Source organism: Cataglyphis hispanica, chromosome 3 (assembly GCF_021464435.1).
Source record: "Cataglyphis hispanica isolate Lineage 1 chromosome 3, ULB_Chis1_1.0, whole genome shotgun sequence".
NCBI lineage: Eukaryota > Metazoa > Arthropoda > Insecta > Hymenoptera > Formicidae > Cataglyphis > Cataglyphis hispanica.
In genome coordinates, this window is record NC_065956.1 from 9,716,197 (window position 1) to 9,743,740 (window position 27,544).

The 27,544-nt window shown below is 34.6% G+C and overlaps 2 protein-coding genes and 1 long non-coding RNA gene across 16 annotated transcripts; 2 read left to right on the forward strand and 1 right to left on the reverse strand.

Annotated features, from left to right (window-relative positions):
* Window positions 1–1,278: 1,278 nt before the first annotated feature.
* LOC126859430 (intersectin-1) lies at window positions 1,279–19,966 on the forward strand. 14 transcript variants are annotated; one of them, XM_050610712.1, is made up of 36 exons: window positions 1,374–1,450; window positions 2,247–2,299; window positions 2,584–2,737; window positions 2,810–2,958; window positions 3,042–3,188; window positions 3,537–3,632; window positions 4,774–4,842; window positions 5,126–5,278; window positions 5,437–5,610; window positions 5,688–6,033; window positions 6,131–6,344; window positions 6,421–6,572; window positions 6,636–6,758; window positions 6,837–6,975; window positions 7,041–7,355; window positions 7,456–7,836; window positions 7,920–8,086; window positions 8,179–8,380; window positions 8,526–8,813; window positions 8,969–9,061; window positions 9,235–9,330; window positions 9,609–9,746; window positions 9,826–9,952; window positions 10,069–10,233; window positions 14,903–15,024; window positions 15,473–15,579; window positions 15,659–15,731; window positions 15,818–16,024; window positions 16,132–16,215; window positions 16,310–16,465; window positions 16,565–16,702; window positions 16,806–17,040; window positions 17,537–17,611; window positions 17,881–17,955; window positions 18,592–18,765; window positions 18,892–19,966. In XM_050610712.1, the coding sequence occupies exons 2-36, from the start codon at window positions 2,278–2,280 to the stop codon at window positions 19,041–19,043; spliced, it is 5,508 nt and encodes a 1,835-aa protein (XP_050466669.1). In that variant the 5' UTR covers window positions 1,374–1,450; window positions 2,247–2,277; the 3' UTR covers window positions 19,044–19,966. The 14 variants fall into 14 exon arrangements, with proteins under 14 accessions (XP_050466671.1, XP_050466669.1, XP_050466666.1 ...); XM_050610709.1 differs by having other exon boundaries at window positions 1,408–1,450; window positions 2,110–2,299; XM_050610706.1 differs by having other exon boundaries at window positions 1,417–1,797; window positions 2,110–2,299.
* Window positions 19,650–26,435, reverse strand: LOC126859434 (uncharacterized). Its single transcript, XM_050610724.1, has 2 exons — window positions 25,837–26,435; window positions 19,650–24,113 (listed from the first exon to the last, which is right to left on the reverse strand). Exon 2 carries the CDS (start codon window positions 24,095–24,097, stop codon window positions 19,997–19,999), a length of 4,101 nt encoding a protein of 1,366 aa, XP_050466681.1. The 5' UTR covers window positions 24,098–24,113; window positions 25,837–26,435; the 3' UTR covers window positions 19,650–19,996.
* Window positions 24,038–25,954, forward strand: LOC126859451 (uncharacterized). Its single transcript, XR_007688817.1, has 3 exons — window positions 24,038–24,172; window positions 25,094–25,263; window positions 25,825–25,954. It is a non-coding gene; the product is annotated as an uncharacterized LOC126859451 (long non-coding RNA).
* Window positions 26,436–27,544: the final 1,109 nt, after the last annotated feature.

Below are 27,544 nucleotides of genomic sequence, written 5' to 3' on the forward strand. Positions count from 1 at the left end.
AATCTTGTGATTCGCGATTCAATCCCGGCAAGTTGTTGTCTAATAACCATTTGATCTAATTATTATCAATCAAGTTTCATATGTGGAATTATAATATTCACTCAAAGTATTTATCATCAATCTCCTATGTGTACTGTTATGTGTCTCCTATGTCTGATTATCACGCATCAAAACAGTGTATGCGTTTTGAAAAACAGACACACACATGACTGATCGTTATGAAATTTATGCTCATCAGATTTTTTGACGCGCTAATTATATCGATTATATGGAATTGCGAAAGATCATGTGACATTTAAATGGACTGATTTGAACTCTACAAAAAGAAGACTACTGTAACTGCCTCCCCTCGCACGCTTTACTATAAACAAAGATTCGCGATAAAGAAAGTAACTTGTCAAAAATTTCCACTGTGTATGTAGAAATGTTGCAGTGGCTCGTCGTCGCCACAAACTCATTGGATCATTTACAAATAATACAAACAGCCACACACTTTCGCGAAAGCTTTTGCGGGTCTCCGAAAGCGATCCGCGTTCGGTTTGCAAAACGTTCGCGCGGCTTTAACTGCCGGTGATACGCGGATTTGCAATTTCCACCTCTTATATGTATATACATGGGTGCATGATTGGAATATCTATCAAGGACGCGTGCTCCCCTTCCTCTTCCCCTTCCTCGACGGCTACTCGTAATTTGGTATAATTCGTACATTACCACCCGCAGTCTCTACTTCTTCAACTTCACCAGGCGAGAAGCTTCATTCCTATCGAGAGATCTATTGAGCGCTACTCATCTTCGTCTGAAAGCATATATATTTAATATTTTAATATATATACTTAATATTTTTAATATATTTATATATTAATGAAAGGGGGAGAGGGAAGGAACAGAAAAATGTCGACAAAAGTTGTTAATGAAAGATCTAAATATATATATATATATATATATATATATATATATATATATATATATATATATATATTGTGATTTGAGTCGAAATTTTCTCTCTGAAAAAATGTGCGTTATATGCGTGCTTTTAATTTTATAATTTGAAGTTATGCTTTGATAAAAAACGCTTCGACAGTCATCGTGTAATTTGTAAAATTTAATCTCAATTTTTATCACCTATTTTATGACATTTGACTCGCGTATCATCTCATTTCCTGCGTTGTGCAATTAAATCTTTTACATATTTCCAATGTAAAAAAAATTATACGGAAGATATGCGTGCACAGTTCCGGTAACTTTGATCATTCGGGGTTGCATATAGCTGAAAATCTTTCGCGCAAAGAACGATCTTTGTCGAGGATCATAGAGAATATCATAGAGTCTCGGAGTATCTCGCGATATCGATTCTCGCCGAAGTATTCCGAGAGCTGCCGAGCTCGTGAAAGTGACGTTACACGAGTAAGTGCACGAGCGGTGGTGAAGCTGGGTGAAGCTGAAGCTTGTGGTCAGTGGTGGTGATTCACTTGTGTCGATTGACTCTGAGGAGAACTTCGCGGTGTGTCTCCGAGATCGACGTGTTGCGCGTCTCCGTGCTGCAGACTTTTAACAATTTTTTTTGTCCCGTTTTTTCCGCGGCGGGGGGTGGGAAGAAAAGATCGTCCTTATATCCGCGCTCGCCACGATTGACAGTTGACGTTAACAACGATACATTGTATATAATATTCAGGTAGACCGAAGACAATAGGCACATTGTAGACGATATACGATGAATGACGACGATAGACGAAGAACGGCACGTCATCGTAGGCCATGATAGACGATACATGATCTTGGTGGGCGGCACGATTGATGGTGATTCGCGATTTGTACGATAATATATATACGTAGGTCATGAGTCCCATTCGAGATTGATCCAGTAGCGCGTCTCGCACGAGCACCCGCGCCCTTTCGACGCGAAATTGATCTTTCAAACATGTAAAGCTACGTTCGAGAGATATCGTTCGAATTTTTTAATTAATCTTGTTTATTTTATCGTTTATAGAATTTAGTTTAGATCGTTGTTGTTTGAGCCATCGATCGTGGTGGAATCAACAGCGGGGGAGGGGTTAAAATTTATATAATCACCTTTATATATATTTTCGACGATTTATTCTCTATTAACAGATAGGTAGATCTCATTGTAAAGCCGTCTCGAAGCGAAGATCGATTACCGTGACCTAACCTAATCTAACCGTGAAGGCGTAAATCACCGCGACTCGACCACCGAACACGAGATTCTAATTGTAACGAATATCGTTTAGAATATCGCACAAGCGGACGCCACTCTTCAAAATGAATACTCCTCAAACACCAGGTGAATTCCATTTTTCTCTCGCTGTCGTATCATTATCGGTACATTGACATTCGTCGTATCTGTCATTATCCGACAAACTATCGCTTATGTCATTTATAATACACGTTATCATGCTTGATCTCTTCCTTCTTACGATAATTTGTTCTTTTTTTTGTAAGACTAGCAATTATTCTTAGCAGTGAGAAAAAAAATAGGCTGACACTGTATTTTCGCAAATAAATGGATGATTTTATTTCAAATTACTGAGAAAGATATCTTAAATGTTATATATATCTGACATATAGGTATAGATCCCTGGGTAATTCAGTCTAGAGAAAGAATGAGATATCAAGAACAATTTGACTCCTTGAAACCAATCAATGGAATTGTTACTGGCGAACAAGCAAAGGGATTCTTCCTTAGGTCTCAACTTCCACCTCCTATTCTTGGACAGATATGGTAAAGTTACTATTTAATATAAAGATTGCTTCAAGTTATAATGCATTTCTTAATCTCTTTTGTATATTATAGGGCATTATCGGATACAGATTCGGATGGAAAAATGAATATAAATGAATTCAGTATTGCATGCAAGTTGATCAATTTAAAATTACGCGGTTTTGAAATTCCTAAAGTACTGCCACCCGTTCTCATACAGAGTTTGAAATCTTTTCCAACAGGTAGATGAAAATATCTATGTACATATGATACATGAGATTATGTCATTAGATTGATTGTGATTGAAATTAATGAGTGATTTTAGGTGATGCTAACTTGGTTGGACTAGCAAATGGTTCAACTGCTCAAAATAATATCGGTTCTTTAGTAAACTTAAGCGGATCTCAACCAATGGTATCTCAAACTCTAACAAGCACAGTACCCACAGCTGGAAGTACACATTCTCTTATAGGTAATACATGATTAAATATTTTCATATTATTCATACTTTTATGTTTCTCAATCGACATTATTAGATGCTTATGTTTCATATCTTAATGAAATAGTAGGAAAAGATCTTATGAAAACATCTATAAATACCCAAATATATATACTTTCTCAAATATATTAGCCTGATCTACTAGGTTCAGATAATATCAAACAATATCACTAATATCCAACAAATCTATATTATTACTATCACCTATCATTTCCATAAATTAAATTCAACATGTATTACATGTGTCTCAATATGTGTTATTACTTTATTAACAAAATCAGACATAATTATGTATTACTCATAATGCATCATACTACACAGCATTACAACAAAATAGACAGAATGTGGCTCCAAGTACACACGCTACAACTCATATACCGTCTAAGCCACCCGCTCGACCCGCTCCACCTTCTGTGGGTATGTTAACTGTGCTGAATGCTGTGTTCCTTATGGGCCAATTTATCTTCTTTTTCTAAAGAGCAAGATTTTATTTGATGGTTTAACAGAATGTTCAGAGTTAAATTTCGAATCATTTTTGATGTTTTATTAATAATATTTGATATATAATGATATAAGATGCATTATCTCTTTAGCTTGTTCTATTATATTTGCTGCATTTTCAATATTTGTTTGGAATGTGTTTTTACAATTACAAATATATTGTATATTTTTATTTAAAGGGATACAATTTTATGAGATAATTATGATTTCTTTAATGTGTGTGTGTTTTATATATATTTATATATATATATATGTGTGTGTGTGTGTGTGTGTGTGTGTGTGTGTGTGTGTGTGTGTGCGTGTGTGTGTGTGTGCGTGTGTGTGTGTGTATGAAGCACAGACGCTTCATGAACATGTTTATCGTTTTGATATAAAAATGTCCAAAATTTATGTATTTTATATCGCAGCAACAATTCAGTCTTTGCACAGAGGCTATGAAATTTTTTATCTTTGTCATATTTATTTTGTGTTACACATGTAGGTATGTGTTGGACTTTGCGATCATAAAATTCTCAACAAATACATTTGTTAGAAGTATGAAAGAAGAAACTCATATATACATCAATTATTATATATTTTTAATATTTATATTTTGCATGTTTTGATATTTTTCATATAATCGGGAAGATCTTCGTAAATGCTTGAACATAGGAATAAACATGATTAGATATGCGTTAACACAATTTGGGATATTTATAAATTAGAAAATTTATAACATTTTTTAAACAGAATTTTTATTTGCTGATATAAAGTTATTTTATTAATTTTATATGTATATATAATATTTATATATATATTTATTTTATATATGTATATATATATATATATATATATTTATTATATATATATATTTATTATATATATATATTTATTATATATATATATATATATTTATTTTTATTTTTTTTTATTATACGATTATATATATATATATAATTAATTTATACAATTAATATTTATATATCGTTTACATATTTGTAATAATATTTCTGACAAAAGGGAAAGAGAAAGAATATTTTATTAATGATGCTTTTTATACTTTACGCGGCAAAAAAAGGAGTCGCGTCTTCTCTCAGTACCACAATTGGTGGTCCTCCGCAAAGACCTGCACCACCTGCAAGTATTGGTATGTTTAAATAAATACACATGTTACATTCAATTTATTGTATATGCAGAACTTGCAAAGTTTTATTATACTGAATTTCATTGCATTGCTTAATTATTATTAATATGCTATAAAAAAGCATGAAGTACATAATATTTTTGTTTATATTTATTCAGCTATTTTTTTTTTATATTTATTGTATAATTTAGCAAATGTAAGGAATATCATTTAGATTATAAATTTATAACTATATAATATAATTCAACAATATAATAATAATAATAATCACACAAAATTATTATAGGCAGTAACTTTGCAGCCACCACAAGTGGTCCACCACCAAAACCAGCACCTCCATCATTTCCAAATAGTCCTGTAGGAATCTCACCCATGAAAGTTCCACCTTCTGTTATTGGTACATCTGTAATTTCTTCAGTCCCACCTGTTTCTGGCATAGGTAAAAAATTAATAAAATCCACTTTATGATAAAATCAACTTTAGGATAAAATTAAGTATATTTAATAATATTATTTTATTAATCTTCATTATAAAATAATGCATTTATAATCATAGTTTCACAGAGTTATATTAGCATTTAATTTTTATTAATTATAGGTATTCCATCCGTAGCACCAATTGCACCTTTAAATACAAACCCTGTGCCAATGGCTGCCTTTAATATAGCACAACCATTGTCAACACAGCCATTAGGCATAGTTAATACAGGTATGATTGCTCCTATAACTGGCGTTTCTACTATGGTACCATCCATCGGATCAATAAATACCGGTACATATGCAAAATAATGTCTTATCTCTTGTATTTGCATTTTTTATTATGATATTAATTTTTATTTTTTTTTACAGGTACTGGAGTTGCTCCATCAGTAGTGTTACCATTAGTATCTTCCACAACTGCAAACGGCACATTAGTCAATGGCGCCATTACGCAAACACCGGTATCTACAAATACACCCTTGAGTACAACAGCACGTCCGCCAAGTATAGATAGAGTGGGTTCTGTGGATTCGCAGCACTCGTTAGTTGGTTCGCCGCAATCTATAGAATGGGCGGTGCCACATCAAACTAAATTAAAGTATACTCAATTATTTAATACTTGGGATAGAACGAGATCTGGCTTTCTATCTGGCCCTCAAGCAAGAAACATCATGGTGCAGTCGCAGTTGCCACAACCAATACTTGCTCGAATATGGTATAGTTGCAAAATCTTTTACAAATAGATGCACATAAAAGAGCATTCGATATAAGTAGTAAAACGGGAGTGAAAAAGAGTGTTTAAATGTTGATAGGGCTTTATCTGACATGGATTCGGATGGACGTTTAGGTTCTGAGGAATTTGTACTTGCAATGCATCTTTGCGATATCGCTAAAGCAGGTGAAACGATACCTACAACACTTCCACTGGAACTTATCCCACCCACATTTAGACGACAACGTCAAAGTAGTTTAACATTATCTCAGAACGCAACGGAAAATATTGATCCATTAGCGGGCATGCCACAGGTATATGGCTAATAATATGAATCTTTTTATGCAAAAAAGAAAAACGAAAAGGAAAAAAAGAAATATTATTTTATAGACTTCATTTGAAGATAAACGTAAAGAAAACTTTGAGAAAGGTCAAGCGGAATTGGATCGTAGGCGTAAAGCATTGTTAGAAATTCAGCGAAAGGAACAAGAAGAGCGAGAACGAAAAGAGAGAGAGGAGGCCGAGAAACAGGAAAAAATAAGGCAAGTAAAATCATTTATCAATTAAATACATATAGATACATATAACAGTGTTTTGCGGTACAGATTAGAGCAGGAAAGACGTAGGCAAGCGGAGATCGAGAAACAAATGCAAAGGCAAAAAGAAATCGAACAGGAGAAAGAAGAACAACGGAAACGCGCACAAGAACAGAAAGAGGCGGCACGCAAGTAAATTCATTAACACGTGATTTTGTTTAGAGAAATTTATATCCATATTTGAAAGTAACATTGTTTTTTGACATGCAGGGAAATGGAAAGACAACGACAATTGGAATGGGAACGGCAGAAATCGCAAGAATTGCAAGCGCAGAGACAAAAGGAGCAAGATGTTCTTCTCAAATTGAAAGCAAAGAATCAGACCTTGACCATTGAACTTGGAACACTTGTAAGTACACTAGAACTAAAATTGATGAATAATTTTTTTTTATAATATTTTTCTCTGTTTTTCAGAACGATAAAGTGAAAGAATTATCGCAAAAAATTTGTGATACTCGGGTAGGAGTCTCAGGCGTTAAGACAACAATCGACGGTATGCGATCAACGAGAGATACGCAATTACAAGAAATGGCCGCCTTAAAGAATAAACTTCGGGAACAAAATCAAAGATTATTAGCGTTGAGTCAGGAGAAAGCGCGTATCGAGGCGAAGAATAAACTCAATGCGGCGCAAGATGCTGCCGGACAAGAGGCTATTAAAATGGCTTTTGACAATAAACAAATTACTCTTAAGCAGATGAAAGATAAAATTGCAGATTTACAACAGCAGGTATGTGTGTCATTAATGTTCGTCGATTATACATAAATAATTTTTAACTTTGAACGATATATACCAATGTTTGATTTCAAAACATATATTTTTTCAACAGATTGATTCGAAAATGTCCGATATTGAAAATAATAATGCTCAACTTGAAGAGATTAAGACGCAAATGAAAAATCTAATAGCGGACTGTAAGCAGCTTTATGGTACTTTTGAAGAAAAAAAGAAGAAAGTACTTGAACTCCGAGCAAGCGGTGCCAGCAGCGTCTCGGCCGCTGACTTTGCCACATCCGCATGGGGCGATAGCGCTTGGAGCAATGCACCTAGTATAGCTAGTGACGCAGCTTGGCCTGTTGACGATACTGTTGTAGCGGCAAACTTGACGAATGAAGCTGATGTCGTGGGTGTTCGCAAATATAGAGCGCTTTACGAATTTGTGGCTCGAAATCAAGATGAAATATCATTTCAACCTGGTGATATTATATCGGTATGCGTAATAAATGCAATAGGAGAGTCATTGTCAAAAGAAAATTGATTCAGTACATATAATATCTAATATGATATATATAGGTACCACCTGTGCAAAACGCTGAACCAGGATGGATGGCAGGAGAAATTCGCGGTCATACCGGTTGGTTTCCCGAATCTTATGTGGAACCAGTGGATACTGGTATAGCTGATTTGGACAACGAACGTACCTTCATACAACAAGACAGTGTAGAAAAGAGAACATTAGAGTCAGTTGTATTTTTACAGTAGTTATTAAATATCAATAGATGTATTGTTTGCATATCTTTCATATCAGAATATTTTTATTTTAATTATACAGAGAAATAGCAGAAGTCCCCGAAAACGTATCCGATGCTGGATCATTGGGAGGAGAAGCTCCAATAGTGGAAGCTATTATACCTACTTTAGGATTAGGCACATCTTGCCACATAGAAGCTACCGCTTTGTTTCCATACCGACCTACTATGGAGCAACATCTTTCTTTTGAAAAAGGAGAAACTATTTATGTTTCTGAGCAGCAGGTTATTAAATATATATATATATATATATATATATATATATATATATTTATATATATATAATATTGATTACATAATATAATATGTGTGTGTGTGTGCGTGTGCGTGTGTGTTTCACAAAATATATATTTTCCATTATTTTATTTAGGCTGATTGGTGGTATGGTTCAACTAGTAGTGGAAATAATGGTTGGTTCCCCAAATCATACGTAAAAGAAATACTTACAAGCAACAAAGATATTGCAGTTGATGGGCTTAACGAATATTACGTTGCGCTTTATCGATATGACTCGAACGAAGCCGGCGATCTTAATTTCAATCAAGGGGAAATTATATTGGTTACTAAAAAGGAAGGAGACTGGTGGACTGGTTGTGTAGGAGATAAAAGCGGAATTTTTCCATCTAATTATGTAGAAAAGTGCGATGCTCCCAATCAGGTATACAAATTTGATATTTTTTATAAATATTTTGTTCCCTTATCTTTTAAATGTGACTTATTAACTGATTTGATAAAGTGCAATTTTTTTTTTTATTTGTTACTAATTTATATATGATATTGATTTCTAATATGACTTTGCGTGGCATTGATCAGGATGCCTCTTTGTTCATTAACGCTCAGTCCAGTGCAACTGATGTAGAGACAAAAAGTACCGAAGCTGTTATTCCAGTAACTGCAGCATCACAAGTGCGTAATTGCTTATTTTAAATTGTTTATCTCAATTATTTCTTATTCTTAACTACATTAATATATATTAGTTTGATTTGATTTTTGTGTAATTTTATTAATTTGTTATTTTTCTACTGATATCTGATAAAACTGTGACAAAGCTGATTGACATAGAGTGTGTGTGTATTTAGCAGGTAGAGAAAACAGTAGAACAATTGGAAGATGAAAGAGCAGCTGCTGAGGATAGAGCGGAATTACCGGACTTTACTGCCATGGCTGCTCAGCAGGTAAAAAATTATTCGCGTCTTTATTCTCTAATACAATATTTATACAATTTAAACTTTTTTTACTAAAAGAGTATAATTGTGCTTATTGCTTTTTTTACGCTACTGACATCCTGATGACACAGTATTATAAGGTATTTAATTGATATTACATTAAATATGACTGATATTTAATGATTGTAATTCGTGACGCCGATTTTTTTCTTTATTTCAAGTTGCAAAAAGTTTTTATACCGAGAAATTATAACTTATAAAAAAATTTTTTTTTTTTTTCTTTTTAGAGAGGGAGGAAACCAGAAATTGTCCAAGTAATTGCACCATATCAAGCAACTAGTGCAGAACAATTAAACTTGCAAAGAGGACAATTAATAATGATTCGTAAGAAAACTGATAGTGGATGGTGGGAAGGAGAACTTCAGGTACAGTAATATGCTTTGCTTTCTTATCGTTTAATTTCTTTATTATCGAATAATAACTAAGATGTATTTGTTTATTTAGGCACGGGGTAAAAAGAGGCAAGTTGGTTGGTTCCCAGCAACATATGTTAAACCTCTAACTAGTAGCAGTAATAGAAGTACACCTGTCTCTCATGGATATCAAGATTCTCCAACAGATCCAAATATTGGTGCGTAAATTCTACAATTTAATTACCATAGTTTTCAAGACTATACTTACATGCAATGCTTATGTTGTCGATTTTTTTTTGGACAAGATAGAACTTGTAACATAACTTTATTATAGAACGCGTTATGGCCCTTTATCCTTACCAAGCACAAAATGAGGATGAATTAAGTTTTGAGAAAGGCGATGTTATATCAGTACTTGCTAAGGAAGAAACCGCATGGTGGAGAGGCGAATTGAACGGCGTATCCGGTGTCTTCCCAAGCAACTATGTATCACCTATGTGTAAGTATTCCTTCCGTCCGTGATTGTCAAAGTTTAATTTTCAGTTTATTTTGCCTGTTAATATCCTAATGTTCATAATGTCTGAACGCAATTATGTGAACTTATAATAAATTCCTACACATATCGGCTACACGCGTGTAAATACTAGAGAAAGTGATCAAACAGATAAAATAGAAGACAGAATAGAAATGCGAAACACACAACTTCTGGCTATGGATAGGCGGACGATCGTTAGGTGTAACAAGTTCCAGTCGAAACGACTGTATATTTATATCATCTTTTTCGTCATCATATTGTTACCATTTTTATTATCATTATCACAGCATCATTAGCTACCTCCATTATTATCAGTACCATCATTTTCTTCATTATGATTGTTATCATTATCATTATTGTTGTTATTATTATTATTATTATTATTATTATTATTATTATTATTATTATTATTATTATGTTATTATTTTATTAGATTATTTTATCTTTGCTTATCCTGGGTTAACTACTTAGTGAAATGAGTTAAGATGGAGTTTATTATTGTAATTATTATCATAGCACATTATTATTGTAGGTAAATAGTTTATAAGAAAGAATGCAGTTAAAAGTATGATGTAGTACATTTTTATTTTCTTATGGATTAATATATACATTATGATAATTTCAAGCAATAGCAGCAGCATAAATCTTTTTGATGTAGTTTATATAGATCAAGAATATATTTTTTCTTCAGTTACAAATATCTTTTGTTTAATTATATCACACATCGGAATGGTTTTTTTTTAGTGTAAGTATTTTATAACTAAAATAAAATTAATGATATTTTTTTTTTGCTATTTTGAAAAATGTGTAGAAGCAATGTGTTTGATTGTCGTCATACAAAGTTTGCTTTGTAATAACTGGTAACATTAATCTCCTTCTTTCGTCTCATGTAGACATGTATGCATTGTATATGGCTTGGTTACACTTGTATGTCACAAGCATATAGAACTCTCACATACTTTTTGCTTGTACAGTTTATATTAGAAATAAAAATAAAAACAGATGCAAATTTCAAATATCTCCCTAAGTTTCTACAAACAGTCTGCTTGTCTGCCTTTTGCATGTCTGCTCATTCGTTCGTCCGTCTATTTTTTCGTCAGAGGTAGTCGTTTCCTCGATATAACGATTGATAACAAAAGCAATTAATAATTAATCGAAATTGTCTTATGATTTTATTCTTTATAAGGAATATAATTGTAAATTATTGTTATAGTTTATACTTAATCATTATGCTTTACATTAATCTTGATATATATATGCTGGAATACAAGTAATAACAATTTTTCCTAAATAGAGTTTTTGTTCTATTTGCATATTTCTATATATTTTGTTATTTTACACATATATATATGCAACAATTGCAAGTTCCATAAAAAAGAAATAAAAATCTTATGTAAAATATTTTGCATAATTTTATGATTTTGAATAATAATTTTAAAATTAAAAGGGATGCTTTAAAGAGACAGCTGCCTCGTTTGTTTTTCTTATTAATCTTATTATATGTGCATCCTATAATCTTCTTTTTATTAATTATTATCTTTCGCTTTTGCTTAACATGCAGCATAAAGGGTAGCCGAGCAGCAGTACTGGTTAATCAGCATTGCTGGTTAAAATTAAAGCACCTGAAGTGTAATAAGAAAAATAGCAGCTTCAACATTCAGCACGGCGTGCTACAACAACAGAACTTTTTCAACGTTGAAGACAATGTGCATAAAAAAAAACTAAAGTGAGAGGTGTTGGGGAATAGAGACAAAGAAACGGAGAAAAAGGAGAGAGAGAAAAATGAAAAATAAAGAATTAATATGAGATTAAAGGCAGGGGAGATTAAAGACTTAGGGTTGATTCTTCGTTTCTCTTTTTCTCTCTCTCTCTCTTTCTCTCTCTTTATATATATATATATATATATATATATATATATATATCTCCTCCTACTTATACATATTATACAAGCCTTTCCCTCTGGTACGGGGTTGTGCACTCATTCCTTCATTAATGTTATCATTCAAATTGTTATTACAACGATTGAATCGCAACATACTAGCCTTTTAACTGTTTTCAATCTTCAAACGATTTCATGCAAATATTATGTTCGTTGTGTAGGGACAATGCGCGCATGTATCAAGTCCGATCGTTAAGTCATTTCATTAGTGTTACGCGACCACCTGATATATCTGCACCAACACCAAAGGTCTACCTCAGTTCTCTATCTATGCTGATATACAATTAAGAAATAATAATATTAAATTTTAGCTTGTTCAAACACATTAGAAATATTTAACATTATGTGTCATGGTAAGAATACCTTTGTTACTTAATATTTAAGTCATTTGTTAAGTTCATGTTCATATGCAAATTGATATATGTATTTAGCTCGATTACGTTTCAAAGTTTTATTTAAGAAACTGGTGTATAAAAACAGTAAATTATAAACAATTCTTGGGTGTAAAAAAGAAAAATACAAATGTTCTCCGAGTCGCTTCCGAATCGTTTCTTGCCTCTGAACATTTCGGTGGTCGAGCAAAATTTATGTGGACGATTTAATTTTATTGTCTTTTAGGAATTAAGGATCATTATTACTGTGTTTCTATTATTTTTTTTTATTTATGATGTAATGTTTGCTTTAATCACAGTTATGTAAAATAGAAGTGACCGTTAAAAAAGCTATGATGATTGCATTATGTTTTATCCTTTATCAATGTTAATGTATGGTGCATATTATGGACCGTTAAAAATTGCGATTGTCTCATGCTGAGGCCTAAATGATATCTAAAAAATGACGATCTCACGATCGAACAGCCAACGACTGCTGTTACGATTGAAAGCCGTATAAGAGGAGAAAGAACTTAGAGAGATATCTCATATAATTTTATTCGATGTTTGACATCATGTTCGATCTGCTACGTTCAATAAAATTAGCGAACATAATATTATATTATAAATATTTTGTTTCTCATTCGTGTATAAATTTCATAAAAAGGAAAATCAGAATGAAAAGTGATGTATGACTTGATTGCTTACTGTAAATTTATTGATCTGATCGTTCGATTTCTAGTCATTTATTATACGAATAATATTTTATATTATGAATAACGGAAGATAAAGGATGCGCTCCTTCTTCGCAGCCTTTTACGATAGAGCCTAAAATAAATAACAGTCATGGATAATAAAGGATCGCCAATAACGAGCCTAAAAAGTAGGTCACATGATTCGTTAAGTAATATTTTATTGTAAATTAGTTTTTTCATTGAATTACAACATTTTCTTCATTATATGCATTAATCGATTGACTGTACATTATTTATTTCTTGGATTGTAATCGGCAGTTAGACGACAATCTTGTTCGTATATAATGTATTGTACAATTGTAGCCCATTAACGTACAGCGTTTTGTTGCAAATAATTTATTATGTTAAAGAATATATAAAAATATTTATTGTTCCCCAAAAAATATCTGAAAGAATCGCTTAGAGCCTACCGACACATTTCGACACCGAGTTCAGTATATACACGCAGTTATGAAGCTTTGATATACAGCGTATGTTAAGAATAATTTAACATTCGATGAACGTTCACGAATGTTTGCAAAAGTATGCGTCAGTTTGTAGCTTCTTTAGAGACTCCTTGAACTTCCAGCCGTAAGGCCATCTAGAAAAGCAAGAATGGAAACCAACAATCGATTCCATATATTGAAGAAAAATCAAGCGCACAATGTATTTATTCATTGTTACGCTATGTTTATGCGTTCTATGTAATATCCTCCACGACAGAAGTGAATAAATACGTTATATCACAGTGGCAATAATTGTGTGCTTATAATAATTAGGTATTTCAAGACACCAGTCTCTCTCAGCATAAAGTTATTCTAAGGTGATGGCGGCAGGATGTCTAAAGCAAGTTATGCAACTGGTTATCCTTAGTCGATGTAGTCGTGTAGTGCGTTGTACTCCTAAGATTGTTACTATTTGCAAGTTGTTTGTTTATTCTAATATCAAGTCTCATCGGAAATCTCAATTAAGATACGATGTGATTTGGCGCATAGTGGAAAATGTTGTAAGAGAGTATGAATAATTCTGTGTGAGACTTATACGAAAAAAAAAATCCTGTTCACACACTTTATATACATATAGAAATATTATATAATGTGTTTTCACACATACACACACATACGCATATGTACGCCAATGTTCTTATACGTATGTAAACATATCCATATATATATATACGGATACGTTCGCATCTATCACCGCTGATTGAAATAAAATATCTGTCTGTTGTAAAAATTATTCTTGCGTAAACGAATATATTATTCGATATTATCAAATATTTGTAATAATAGTTTTATTTTATTGATATTTTTTTTTTGTAATATATTCTTTCCTTTTTGAAGTTTTGGCAGTATATTGCCCCAACAAAGTAATTAACTCATTAGCATATGGAAAATCATTCTACTAATAGAAAATGATTTTATTTTATTTATTTTAAGAGAAAATTGTACATTATGTACAGAAAAAAATTTGAGAGATTTTATTTCATTTTATATAAAAATTTTTGTCTTAAGATATGTACATATATAAAATAATTATAACGATTTTACGCGAAAGAAACATTTTTTTTGTATATATTTTATGTGTAGCAAGTGAATTGATGATCGATACAATGTGTCACAATCCCATGGAAAAAAAACGTCAGGAACATATTAAAGAGCTAATTATAACTGAACACGCTTACATAGAAGACATGAGGCTAGTACACGAGGTATTTTTTAATTTCTTTTTTGAATTTGCTTTTTATTCACGTTTTTTAATTCACGTATATATTTAGAGTAACATGGCATGTGTGTGTGGTTTTTCTTCCTTTCATCTAAAGATTTTTTACATCACATTTTTGGAATACTTTTCTTTCTTAAATATCGTTTGTTAAAAAAAATATTTCTGAATTTTTTGAAATCAAATGTCATTAACCATATATGCGCAATGAAACTTTTTATTATTTATTTAAAACTTTAAGATTTTAAATAAAAACTTGACATATTCAAAGTATGAATATTGTAAAGTCGGGAGAAAGAAAACGCATGCGTTGTTACTTTAAATTGATTGGAAAATCAATAAAGATGAAGGGAAATTCAAAATGAATCTGTAAAACGTTATGACATATATATTTATTATATGTGTGTGCGTGTGTATATATAATGTGCACATTTTAGGTATTTGAGAAACCATTAATCGAAAGTTTAGTCTTGAGCGTCGATGAAATAGAAAAGATATTTATTAATTGGAGAGATATTATTGCATGTAACGATAACTTTTTGAGGTAACTGATTTATTATTAATATATCTAACAAAATATATTTTCTATTGACGAGAGGTGATCACGGATAAATTTCTTACAGAACTTTAAGAATAAGAAGGGATAACAGTTATAATGGAATAGTTAGAATGATTGGCGATATACTATGCGAAAATGTAAGTGTCTACGATTTTAATGCGAGAAGAACGATTATTTCTGTTATTCAAATTTGTTTATATATGGTATATGTTATTTCGCACAGATACCTAGGATGTCGGCTTACATAAGATTTTGCAGCTCTCAAATATCCGCCGCGATGTATCTGCAACGTTTGACAGAAACCTCGCCGGAATTCGTTCGGGTCGCGCAGACATGTCAGCAAGATCCGCGGACAAAGGGGATGCCGTTAAGTTCATTTTTAATCAAACCGATGCAAAGAATAACAAAATATCCGCTTATCATTGGCAAGGTATCGCTTTTATCTAGATAATAGCTTTTATGTATCATCTCAGCTTTATGTATCAGAGCATATCATATGTATCATATAGCATATCTAACAGACTATTATAATTATAGATTTTAGAATATACGCCGATAGATCATCCCGATAGGCAGTACCTACAAGAAGCGTTAGCTAAATCTGAAGAGTTTTGTATTCAGGTAAAAATAGTATTTGCAAAGGAATATAAGAAAAAAGATTAGATGATTTACTGATACATTTATTTTTCATCTAATATTGTGCATATTATTGTAGGTGAATGAAGGAGTCAGAGAGAAAGAAAATAGCGACAGATTGGAATGGCTGCAAACTCACGTAATGTGTGACGGTCTTGAAGAGCAACTCATTTTCAATTCCTTGACAAATTCTTTGGGGCCGCGAAAACTTTTGCATTACGGTATACTTCATAAGGTAATAAATATTTTATAAGAATGAAAGATGCAATATTAGCAGATTTTTGCGTCGCATTTCTTTCATTCAGTTTTATATCATATTGCAATTTTGTTACAGGCAAAAAGTGGCAAAGAACTCGTTGGTTTCCTGACTAATGATTTTCTGCTGTTTGTTCAACCGATGAAATCCTCCTTGAACAGCCAACAATTTTCATTCGAACGCAACGAACATCAAAAGTTTAAAATGTACAGAAAGGTGTGTAATACTTTGGAGAAAATCGTTAAAGAATATGTAAATCAAAACTTTTCATTTAATTATATAGTGTCGATAATTGAAATGGAAACTCTTCTTTTTACAGCCGATATTTCTCAATGAATTATCCTTGCTTGGAGAAAGCGATGGCAACAGCAGTCTGAGCGGAAGCGATGCGACAGACAATTCCTCGAAAATTCTAAGACTGAAAGATCAAAAAAAGCCAATTATATTATTAGCATCATCTACAAATGAATGTTCCTTGTGGTCGAAACGAATCGTAGAAGCGCGTAGGACATTTTTAGAAAATGAGAAAAATCGCCTGCAGAGACAACGCTCAAGTGAGTTTAACTATTGCATTTAATAATCCGAGTATTAAAGATTATCGATATTATTTATTCGTTTTCTTAAGTTATCTACATAGACATAGGAAGTATATAGACTGCGTATATCATATATGTTAATCTATTAGCAATTCATGCGCTAAAATTAGAAAAAGAATGCAATATCTCGGAAGTATATTTACTTCTTTTTACCTAGAAAAATTGTTTCCAAGATTTTTAATTAAAGAAATTATTCTCATATGTTTGAGAGAGAGAGAAACTAGATTTCTGAGACATTCTGTTCTTTTTCTAATTTTGGCGCAACATTTGTTTGATATACACACAATCTATATTTTCTACGTTTATGATTATTTATTGCTTTGTTAATTGTTTGTAAGCAAATAATGTTTATACGTCAATTTTCGTTACTGGTCGGCATCGAGCTTATATATAGATTTATTTTTATGTCACATAATAAATTTGATTTCAATAATAAGTTTATGTGAATGAACAGAGCAGGCGCAATTTGGGGCGTGTGGCAGAATTCTCGTCACTGTGCTCGAAGGCTTCAACTTGAAAGCCTCATCCGGTAAGAATTCGCATGAGGTTTAGGTCGCATGTTTGCATTTTTATGCTTTTTTGATGTTGATGAACGTGCTTATTAATTCTTGTTTGCTTGCTTACTTGCTTGTGCGCTATTATACAAAGGAGTTATATCGAAGCGGTGTACATGTGTAAATATAGTTGTATCTATCGAACGAGAAATATGTGTTAATGAAAAATCAAAAATGTTAATACAAATTTTAACATTATATAATTTGCATGCGCTTTACTAACAGAAATCTGCCATAATTGTAGTTCGCAGGAGACCTCCCGAAGGTAGGCTGCAACTAGTAGTTTTGGAAGCTGAAGATCTTATCATTGGCAGAAAAGGTATAGTAGAAGATCGTGTACTTTGAAACAATTCTGAATATTTGTATTCATATTTTTTTATTTCGACGTTGAGGGGTGTGTAAATCAATTTTTACTAAACTTATACTGCAAATGAGAAGATTGCACTAATTTTAGTATTTTAGCATGTTTTTATTTTACATTAGCATAATCTTTTTTCTAAGATTTTTTTAATAGTTGTACTTTTACTTTATCCACACTTAAATGCAAATTAAAAAGACAAGCAATGGTCTTTACAGTTTATCAAATAAAATCAAAGGCTTTGACGAATGAAATTGTAAAGGCATGAATGCATGACAAAAAATTAATTTTTAATTATATGTATAAAGGAAACATATCATACATCTTAATAAATTATATATATTTAATATTTTTGTGCGAGATATACAATTATCAGAGAATATTTCAATCTTACAATAATTAATAAGCTTTAACAATTGTGCTAAAGAATTCGGATGCAGGGAAATAAGTGCGTTATCTTTGGAATGGCTTGTGGGTTACATATAATGCACAAAAGCATAAAATTACTAACACTTATTGAAGCGAAAAAAAAATATATTTTTATGTTTTAATGATCAAATGTTCATACACATGTATGTAAGCGTTTCTTTTTTCTAGGAAAGTGTAATACATTCTGCAAAGTGTCTATGGGCTCTCAAGAAGAAAGAACCGGCGTCGTATCCGGAAGTGATTGCCCTTGGTGGGATGCTTCGATGCAATTCCAAGTAAAAGATCTACTAGAGGATACCCTTTGCATCACCGTGTTTGATAAAGGATACTACAGTCCTGATGGTAAGCTCTTATATATAGTAGTTAGTGAAAATTGAATAATTTTATACAAGTGCTATTAAGAAATATTATTAATCAACTAAATCGTAACTTTTTTAATGTCGGCAATTTGAAATGTTGGTAACGCAGAATTTCTTGGCCGTGCCGAGATCAGAGTGGCTGACATAATGAGAGACAGTAAAGATTCTTGTGGACCAATTCAAAAGAGAATCAAGTTGCATGAAGTCGATAGCGGTGATGTCATTCTCAAACTGGATCTTCGACTATTTGATAGCAAATAAGACTGCTTGTGATACGCGAATATACATATATGTATATATATATATATATATATATATATATATATATATATATATATATATATATGTGTATATGTATATATATATATATATATATATATATATATGTATACATATATGTAAAAATTTATAAAACTTATAGAACACGAAATAATAAAATATCGCGAAAGATATTAAAAATTAATATTTTTTCTATCTCTTATTTAAAAGTTAAAAGATCTGAACGAGTAAAGTTAATTTTATCTTTATATATATGTATATGAATAAAGCATCTATCATATAGTTTTTAATATATGTAAGTAATATAATCAAAACTATTACAGAGTTTTGTAATACGACAATATATAAGGTCTTTATATATATATATATTTTGATATACAAAGTAAAATATTACATATTTACGAGGAAATGTAAAGTTTAATTTTTGGATTTTTTCGATGGGAATATCTTTTTAATATATATGTATATTACACAATTATAACAACGGAATATTCCAAAAGTATTACCCACAAAGAAAACGTTATTAATATTTCTATTTAGCGTTTCATACGCTCACCGATGTTTTTTATTTATCTAAGTGTTTGGACGCTATACATCAGCGGGGCAGAGCTTAATGCAAATCATTGCAATAAATTATATATTATTTTATATCACGACGTTCTTAAGGATTATGCGATATAAAAATGAGCGACAACAGTCGTTTATTAGCTGGCTCTGCCACGAAGATGTATGTGTCTTTTCATCGAGCAGCGCGCAAAGACATTCGCTCTTTGTTCCCATTGCTTAGTAATGTACGCTTTGCTTTCGCTTTCGTCAACGTTTTCATTTATGTATACGCGAGAAGAATAATAAAACAAGCGTAAGCGCAGAATGTCCGAGAGCAAAGCTCGAAGGGAAACACAAAATGAGATATTCTATATCTTTTATTTAATAAATTATCCTTTATCAGGTACGGACAACAATTTCGTGGAATGCCTGGGAGTGTCTATTTCAGTATTTGTGCCGGCGACATCTCGCACCGCATCCTCCATAGGAAACTCATAGATCGGTTTAAATCCACCGAAAAGTTGCGGCTTAAAATTATCAGCGTCAAACTCATTCTTCTCGGTTTGCGTTTCGATCTCCGAGCTGACAACCTTCGACGATTCGCCGCCATTGCTGTCAGACCTCCTTTCCGCCCCCGCAGGTGGCTCGACGACAACGACGCTCCAGCCGTTTTTGCTAGGCGTCTCGGCGCTCATACTGGCGAAAAAAGGAGCCATAAAATTTTGCGGCGCCGGTGCCGAGCTAGAAGAGCTCGATGGCTGTTGAGACGGTAGTAATACTGTTTGCTTCACGTCGACATTCGCGTCCGCATGGTCCTCATCATCATCGACGTCCTCATCGAGACGATGAATCGAATATGGAGCGTGGGTCGGCGTGTAAACGTAAGCGATTGGTGTCGATGTCGATGTTGAGGTCGACGCAGTTGCGATCGATCCAGTGCGATGCAACGTCACGGAAATTGTCGCGTCGTTCTTCTTTCGATTGGAAGTCGGCAGAAAATCCTGCAAATACGGGATAACGTTTACCGCATCCAGGTGCTCGTCCTTTCCATTCTTCTCTTGTTCGGTTGCGGAAGTTTGCTGCTGTTGCCGCTGTTTGCTGGGTATCAATAGCGGCGTTTCTTTCATACTAGTGGCAGGAAAAACGGACGTCGGATCGGGCCGTTCCAGAGGATATGGAAAATCTAAGGCAACCAAAGGTCTACCGTTGTAGACGGTATGTGCCTCCTCCGCTGGATTGTTCTGAAGCAAAGTGTCGGGTGGTAGCGGTCGGTGAGGGCCTCGCGTACCCACGACGACACTCCCATCCTTCTCATTGGAGTCGTCCGGATGTATATTGACAGCAGTGTTGACCGGATATACAACGTAGACAGGTTGCTCGGGTATTTCCGTTGGATCGTGATTATCGGATTTTCTACGTTCCGCTTCGTGCGAGAGTATAGATTCCATTGGTTCATCAATCTCGTCGTTCTCGACGTTCTCGTTGTTCTCATCATTCTCGCCGTTCTCACCGACCAATTCACCGTGATGTTGTATCATTTGCAGAGTTGCGACGCGCGGAGGATCTGCCGTTCGCCGTTTCGGGAACAGAGGCGGTCTTGGTGGTGTCATCGGCGGTTCTTCCGGGTATCTTTCTTCGTTTCCTCGTTCGCCTACAATTTCGCTCTTACCATGGTCTTCTTTCCTACTCTCACTATTCTTGCCTGCCTGACCGTGAGCAAACAACTTCGCGCTCTCCTCCAAACCTACGCGTGAGATTGGTGGTGCCACGTGCGGAGGACGAAGTCTCGTTCGTATCGTCGATTCTATCTCATGCGGCAGAGCAATGTTATCCACATTGGATGTCGGCACGAAAGCTAATCTAACCGCATGGATCGGCGGCGGCGGTGGATTCAAACGTTGAAGATACGAGGGCGATGGCGGGGGAAGAGGTCTTCGTGAGGTGGACGAATGACTCGGCAACGGCTGTCTGATTCTCGTACTTGACGGACCTTGCCCGGCCGGTATCGTTCCTATCGCGTCCGGACCGCGATGACCATGTGACGCTTTCGCGTTAGGTCGAAATTGGGGCAGAATATTAGGCAGCTTCGTGTCTGGCGAATATGGACGTTTCCTAAGGCCCGCGTCCAACGGGGGTACCGAGTGCGGTTTGATACGAAGTGGTGGCGGCGGCAGAGGTGATCTCTGCGGTAATCTCGAATGATCCGGTCTTGATATATCGTACTGATAATTATAGTAGTATGATGGTGGCCTAGGACTTTCCGCAGGAGGTATCAAGTCCTCGGCGAGCTGTGGCAAGTTTCCGCCAATCGTTGCCGAAACATTGAGCTTCGTTTTATTCGTTGTCATTGTCGCTATTGTCGTTGTTAACGTCGTCGTCTTGGGGGTAATTAACTCACGAATGCTACCATCCGCTTCATTTACGATTACGATACGCTCCTCCGTCGTTGTCGCATTCTTGTCCTTCGTTTCATCATTCGGAAAAATGACGTAGCCGGAATCTTTTTCTTTGCTTTGATTCTTTGTATCTTGAATTACTGCGCTTGCAATAGCGACAAGAGGACTCTGAGACTTTATCGGCTCAATTTCGTTACTGGTTTTTAAGGGACTAGGTGGCCACCATTTTTGCGTGACGCGATCGGGACTCGGTAATTCAGTGACGGAATAAGCTGGTGAATGCTCATGTTTAACACCCTTTATTGGACCGTGCGGATCGTTGTGAAGCGGCCAGAGTGCGGAGTCGGCGTCGGACAAACTGCCGTAAAGATTCTCTCCAACGGCTGTCCCGACCGAATAGTAACCACCTTCGACGCTTTGACGATTACCGAGAACAAAAGACACGGTATCCTGATCCGGCGGAATCACAATGTTGCTCGTACTCTCTATCACGGTCCCCGCTCCTATTCTGTTCGGTTCCAGCTTGATCGACATTGGGCTTGGTCTATATCCGTGACTGATTATATCATCGTGACGCTCTGTAATACTCTGCCTTCGATCACTGTTCAAGGATGTGGAGACGACCGGATGTTGCGGCATCATTGGGAATTGAGGCTGACTGTTTGCCAATGCATCTTCTCGAAGCACGGACGACGTCGAAGATACGGATCGCGAAGGCATGACCGTGGGAGCGGCCGTCGTCGTAGTTCTTGCCGATGATGCGGTAACCGTCGTCGTGGTAGTGGCGGTGGCGGTGGTGGTGGCGATTGTGGTCGATGCTGTTGGAGAAATAGTTGTGGAAGATACTGACGTGATCTCCTTCAATAAATCTTTGAATGGTAAAAAGTAATCATTTTCTTCGCTGTTGCCATCGCTGTCACCTTCACTGTCACCGTCGCCCTCGCTCTCACCGTCCGGCAACTCGTAAGTGTCATAAGAATCTTTATATTCTTCATTTTCCGCCGGTTTCGTTTCAGGTTTTGCATGAGACAGCACAAAATTATCGAGATTCGAATGATCTTTGTGAAGCGGGGAAGTTTGCGTCTTCTCCATTATTGTACCACCGTTTGGAGTTCGCATCGGGACGTTGCTCGGATTTCGATGAGATTCCGCGTGACCGGAAGCGTGCAGTTTTTCGATCGGCAGAAGATTCTTCTCGTTTTCCACCTCCGTGCGATCGATCGAGTGAAACGCGATCGGAGTATTGGTCGGTTTCCACGTGGTTACAGCAGGTGCTTTGGTCGAAGTAGAAAGCATTGTTCGCGACGAGTTCGTAGTCATGATCGGTACGGAAGTCGTGATTGTCGGTGGACTCGTCGCTTTATCATCGATAGTCGTGGTCTTGTGCGTACTTGTTTTCGTTATCGACGCATAAGAATTCTTAATGGGACGTACGTACAGATCATTCTCGAGATGATAAGGTCTGTGATTGTATGTGCTGTAGCTATTGGTGCCACTCTGCACCTTCGTATTCGCGTATGAGCTCGAGATTAATGGATACTTGTCGTTCCCGTACTTGTCCGAGGAGTAGTGAACCGGCAGATTGAGGAAATCGTGAAAATTAGCATACGTGTTGATCTCGTTCGGACTGACATCTTCGTTGTCCTTGTTCTTTTTACGTTCCAGATACGCGTCCTTCTCGTCATCGCCTCTATCATCATCCTCGCTCTCTTTATCCTCACTCTTGCGATAATGATCGGTGTAATTGAGGGCTTTGACAGGCGGTGCCTTCTCGAAGTCGATCTTACCAGTTATCGGATCTTTCTCCAACGAGAACGGCTTACCTCCGTTGAAGGCGAAAGGATACGGAATATGGTAACGTGGAACGTCGCCGTCGTTGTCACCGGTTGGAGCGACAGCGGTAACGCCAACGGCACTCTCCTCCGCCACGAGATCCAGGTCAAGGTCATCTAAACGCGTCTTACGCTCCGTGGAAGAATTCTCGATCTTGCCGGATCGTCGGAATCCAGCATTGTTGTCCAGGTGGCCGCCCATCAGATACTCGCCCGACACACATGTCAGAACAGCGAGGAGCGTCCATAAGCGTCTCCGCATTTCATACACACGATGTCTGGAAAATATAGTTTATGCTCAATTTATGTAATCACTTGGCTCGCTCCATCGATTTAGGTATCTAGATTTTTGTTTTACAAATCTTCTCTAAACATATTATTTTATAGAACACAAATCAATTAACGGATAATGAAAGAATATTTAAGTATTCAATAATATACACGAACTTGATGACATTTGTATAATGGAAATTATTTATATGCAAATATTTATAAATTTTTTATTTTATATATATACTTTTTTTTCGTTTCTCATGCTTCTCTAACATTTCATGCTCATTATTATACGTTTGCGATTTACTTGTGATAGCTCCCTTATCTAAATTTTTCATGCGGGTACCTTCAGTGAAATTGATAGTATGAAGAAAGAGGGAACGACCTATTTAATATCTGCCCCCCACTTAGATATATATGTCATATTTATTTATGCAAAATTATGAACATTTTTTGTGTAGCAAATCGATCGAGTAAACTGGAAACGTTACTGTAAACGCGTCATATCTATAAGTAACGTAATAATGCATAATACTAAATGTAATAGTAGTAAAAAAATAAAAGACTAAAAAAAATCGCTAATTGTAACGGCCTGTTAAACTGTTACCTTTGATAAGTTCCGATTGTCGAAACTATTCGCAAAAAATATAAATAAACGGTAAATATATGCACGATTTTTGTACGTATTTCCGGTGAAAAATGCAAATTTATACATTAACATAGACATTACGATGAACCCGTAATGTATAGAACAGAAGATCATGTTACGTGAGATGGAATTCCGTTTCAATGTATAACGGGTTTTACTAGTATCTCTCTTTCTCTCTTTATTTCTATCTTTCTTCTTCTTCCGGCATAGCATCATCTCTTTCTTTTCTCTTTCTACATGCTTTCCATATAAATCGGTAGCACACTCCCCGTCCCACGTCTCTCCCCCAAGCTGTCCTACAGCTTTGATAATCCTCTATTTGATTTTAATATTCAGGTCGAATAACGTTGTATGGTGACATGCATTCGTGCGCTGAAATCATCCGTGTGAGTATGCGATGACGCCGTTCACCCCATTCATAACATGATTATAATGTTCATGATTTTACGGTCGTGACCCGTAGTGTTTCCTCTGACACGGTGAATGGAACACGCCAGGTGATGTTGGTCAGTATGGCCCACTTTGTTTCCTGTTTCGGGGTTTTGTCCCCGAATTGTGTAATTTCAATTTCATGTACAATGACCATGTCGTGAATCTTATTTTATATGCGCAATTTTTCTGCTTAGATTTACAATTGTACCTTATTAATATGCGAAAAATTTCAACATTTAGCAAATTTTCAAAATCTGATAATTTTTTTAGACCCGATAAATTTCATCATTTGTGTACGTATCTCTCTCTCTCTCTCTCTCTCTCTCTCTCTCTATATATATATATATATATATATATATATATATATATAACAGTAAATATTAATATTTATTATATAATATGTATTAAAAAATTATTTAAAATATATACAATTTATAATTATACAAAGTGTTATTAAGTATATTAATTATTTATTAATTAATATATTAATGAGAGAGATAAAGAGATTTTCTCTCTTCTTCTATCAGTTAATTTTTGTTTTATTTATTTATTTTAATACCCGGCCAATTTGTTATATGAATATAATATCATAAAAAATTTCTCATTATTAATTATCTACATATAATTTTTTACAGATTTTTTTATACCTTGATTTTGTGTGGAAAGATTGTGAATCACAGATTTAAAAGGTGAGCAGATTTAAAATCGAAGCCTCCTCTTGGATTTCCGCGATTCTTGATGTTATTTATTCATCCATCAGCGCGCGATTTTTGATGCAACACAATTTTGATAGAAGTTGATAATCACGGATAACAACTTGGAAAAACGTTTCTTTTGCAATTAGCGTGTCAAGAACGAAAAATCAGAGCCCAAGGACTCGTAACCCTGGAAGAAGGTCGTATAGCGACTGAACAACCTTGTCGTCAGAACGGTAGAAGGAAGACGAAGAGGTGGCAAGAGGACACACGGTGGAGGAAAATCTCGCTCCGAATGAGCCAGGCGTAAAAAGAGTAGGAGAACGCCGTTGCCAAGCAAGGAAGAAATGAGGAAACGAATAATTATGGGATGTTAAAGAAGATAGATAAATCCTGTATAATATCCAACAAGATAAACAGATAATGGAAGTTGTATGTTTATTTGTAAAATGCAAAAGATTAATGTTTGCATGGAGAAAAATATAAATAGATTTTTCTTCTCATTCGGAATGCACTTTAAAAGTAGCCATTTTTTTCATAAACGCTTCATCTTTATATTAAAAGCTATGGATTGAATGATATATTACTGTGAAATAATTGACTTTTGTGAATAACTTACAGAATAACAGCAAAAAGTTAAATAACGGAATACATATTTAATAATACCCATAAAATTTAATCTGGCAATGTATGAGTCGAATTCTTTCGTATAAATTATGAAAATAATGCGAGATATAGAAAGGCTCCATAAATTCAAACGGTAAAGGAGCGATATATAATTATATAAATGAGCGATATTACTTTATAATGTAGTTTTATATTAACGTCGATAATTAGTTCAATGATTTTCAAGAATAATGAGGCATCTTCGAGGAAAAAGCCACAAAAAGACGGAGCGTATCAAACTCTTGTAATCACAATTGCCGCTAGCATTACCGTAACGTATAGCACAAGGTATGAACATCATCGTGTAGGCGTCCGTTCCCTCTGTTGCTGCTGCTGCTGAAAGATACAGAGAGTCAGGGGCGGAGAAACGGTACGTAAAACAGTTAGACGACGACCCACATCGAGCGGAAAGCCTCGGCAATGGCCGTGGTCGGCGTACCAGTTTCTTCGACCTTGCACCATAATGAAGCGTCAAACGAACTTCTCAAATTTTATGAGATTCTCATTAGCGATTCGTAATTTTATCTTTCCGAGGGATAACGGGAAATTAAACATATATATTTTATTTTTTCGTTGCTTTTTAAAAAAATCGAACATCTGATAAATTAAATTCGGACGCACGCGTATCGCGATTAATAGTATTGCGTTATATTAATAATTTTCTTCTCTATATATATACTATAGATTATTATATAGAATACAGAAGTTGAGAATACAGAAAAAAAAATTATCAATCTTAATTAACAATTCTATCCTGCATTTTCTTTGACAATTAGAATGATAATATTGAAAGTAATATGGATACATAAATCTTAATTTCTGTTTTATTGCATTAGAAGAAACTCTCGATTAGTATAATGCAATATTATAATTAAAACTAATTATGATTAAATTATAATTAATTTTAAGAGAATATGTTATCATTATTTTACACTTTGGACAACGTTTTGAATTTTGTCACGTAAAACGTAACACGCGCATGACATTTAACAAC

What these genes read in the sequence shown, in the direction of transcription:
- LOC126859434 (XM_050610724.1), bottom strand. Translation starts at nt 24,097, where the DNA reads ATGCGGAGACGCTTATGGACGCTCCTCGCTGTTCTGACATGTGTGTCG.
- LOC126859430 (XM_050610712.1), top strand. Translation starts at nt 2,278, where the DNA reads ATGAATACTCCTCAAACACCAG. An exon ending in ACCCGCTCCACCTTCTGTGG is followed by an intron (nt 3,633 to 4,773) that starts GTATGTTAACTG and finishes CGGCAAAAAAAG; the next exon opens with GAGTCGCGTCTTCTCTCAGT. An exon ending in AGTGCGATGCTCCCAATCAG is followed by an intron (nt 8,814 to 8,968) that starts GTATACAAATTT and finishes GGCATTGATCAG; the next exon opens with GATGCCTCTTTGTTCATTAA.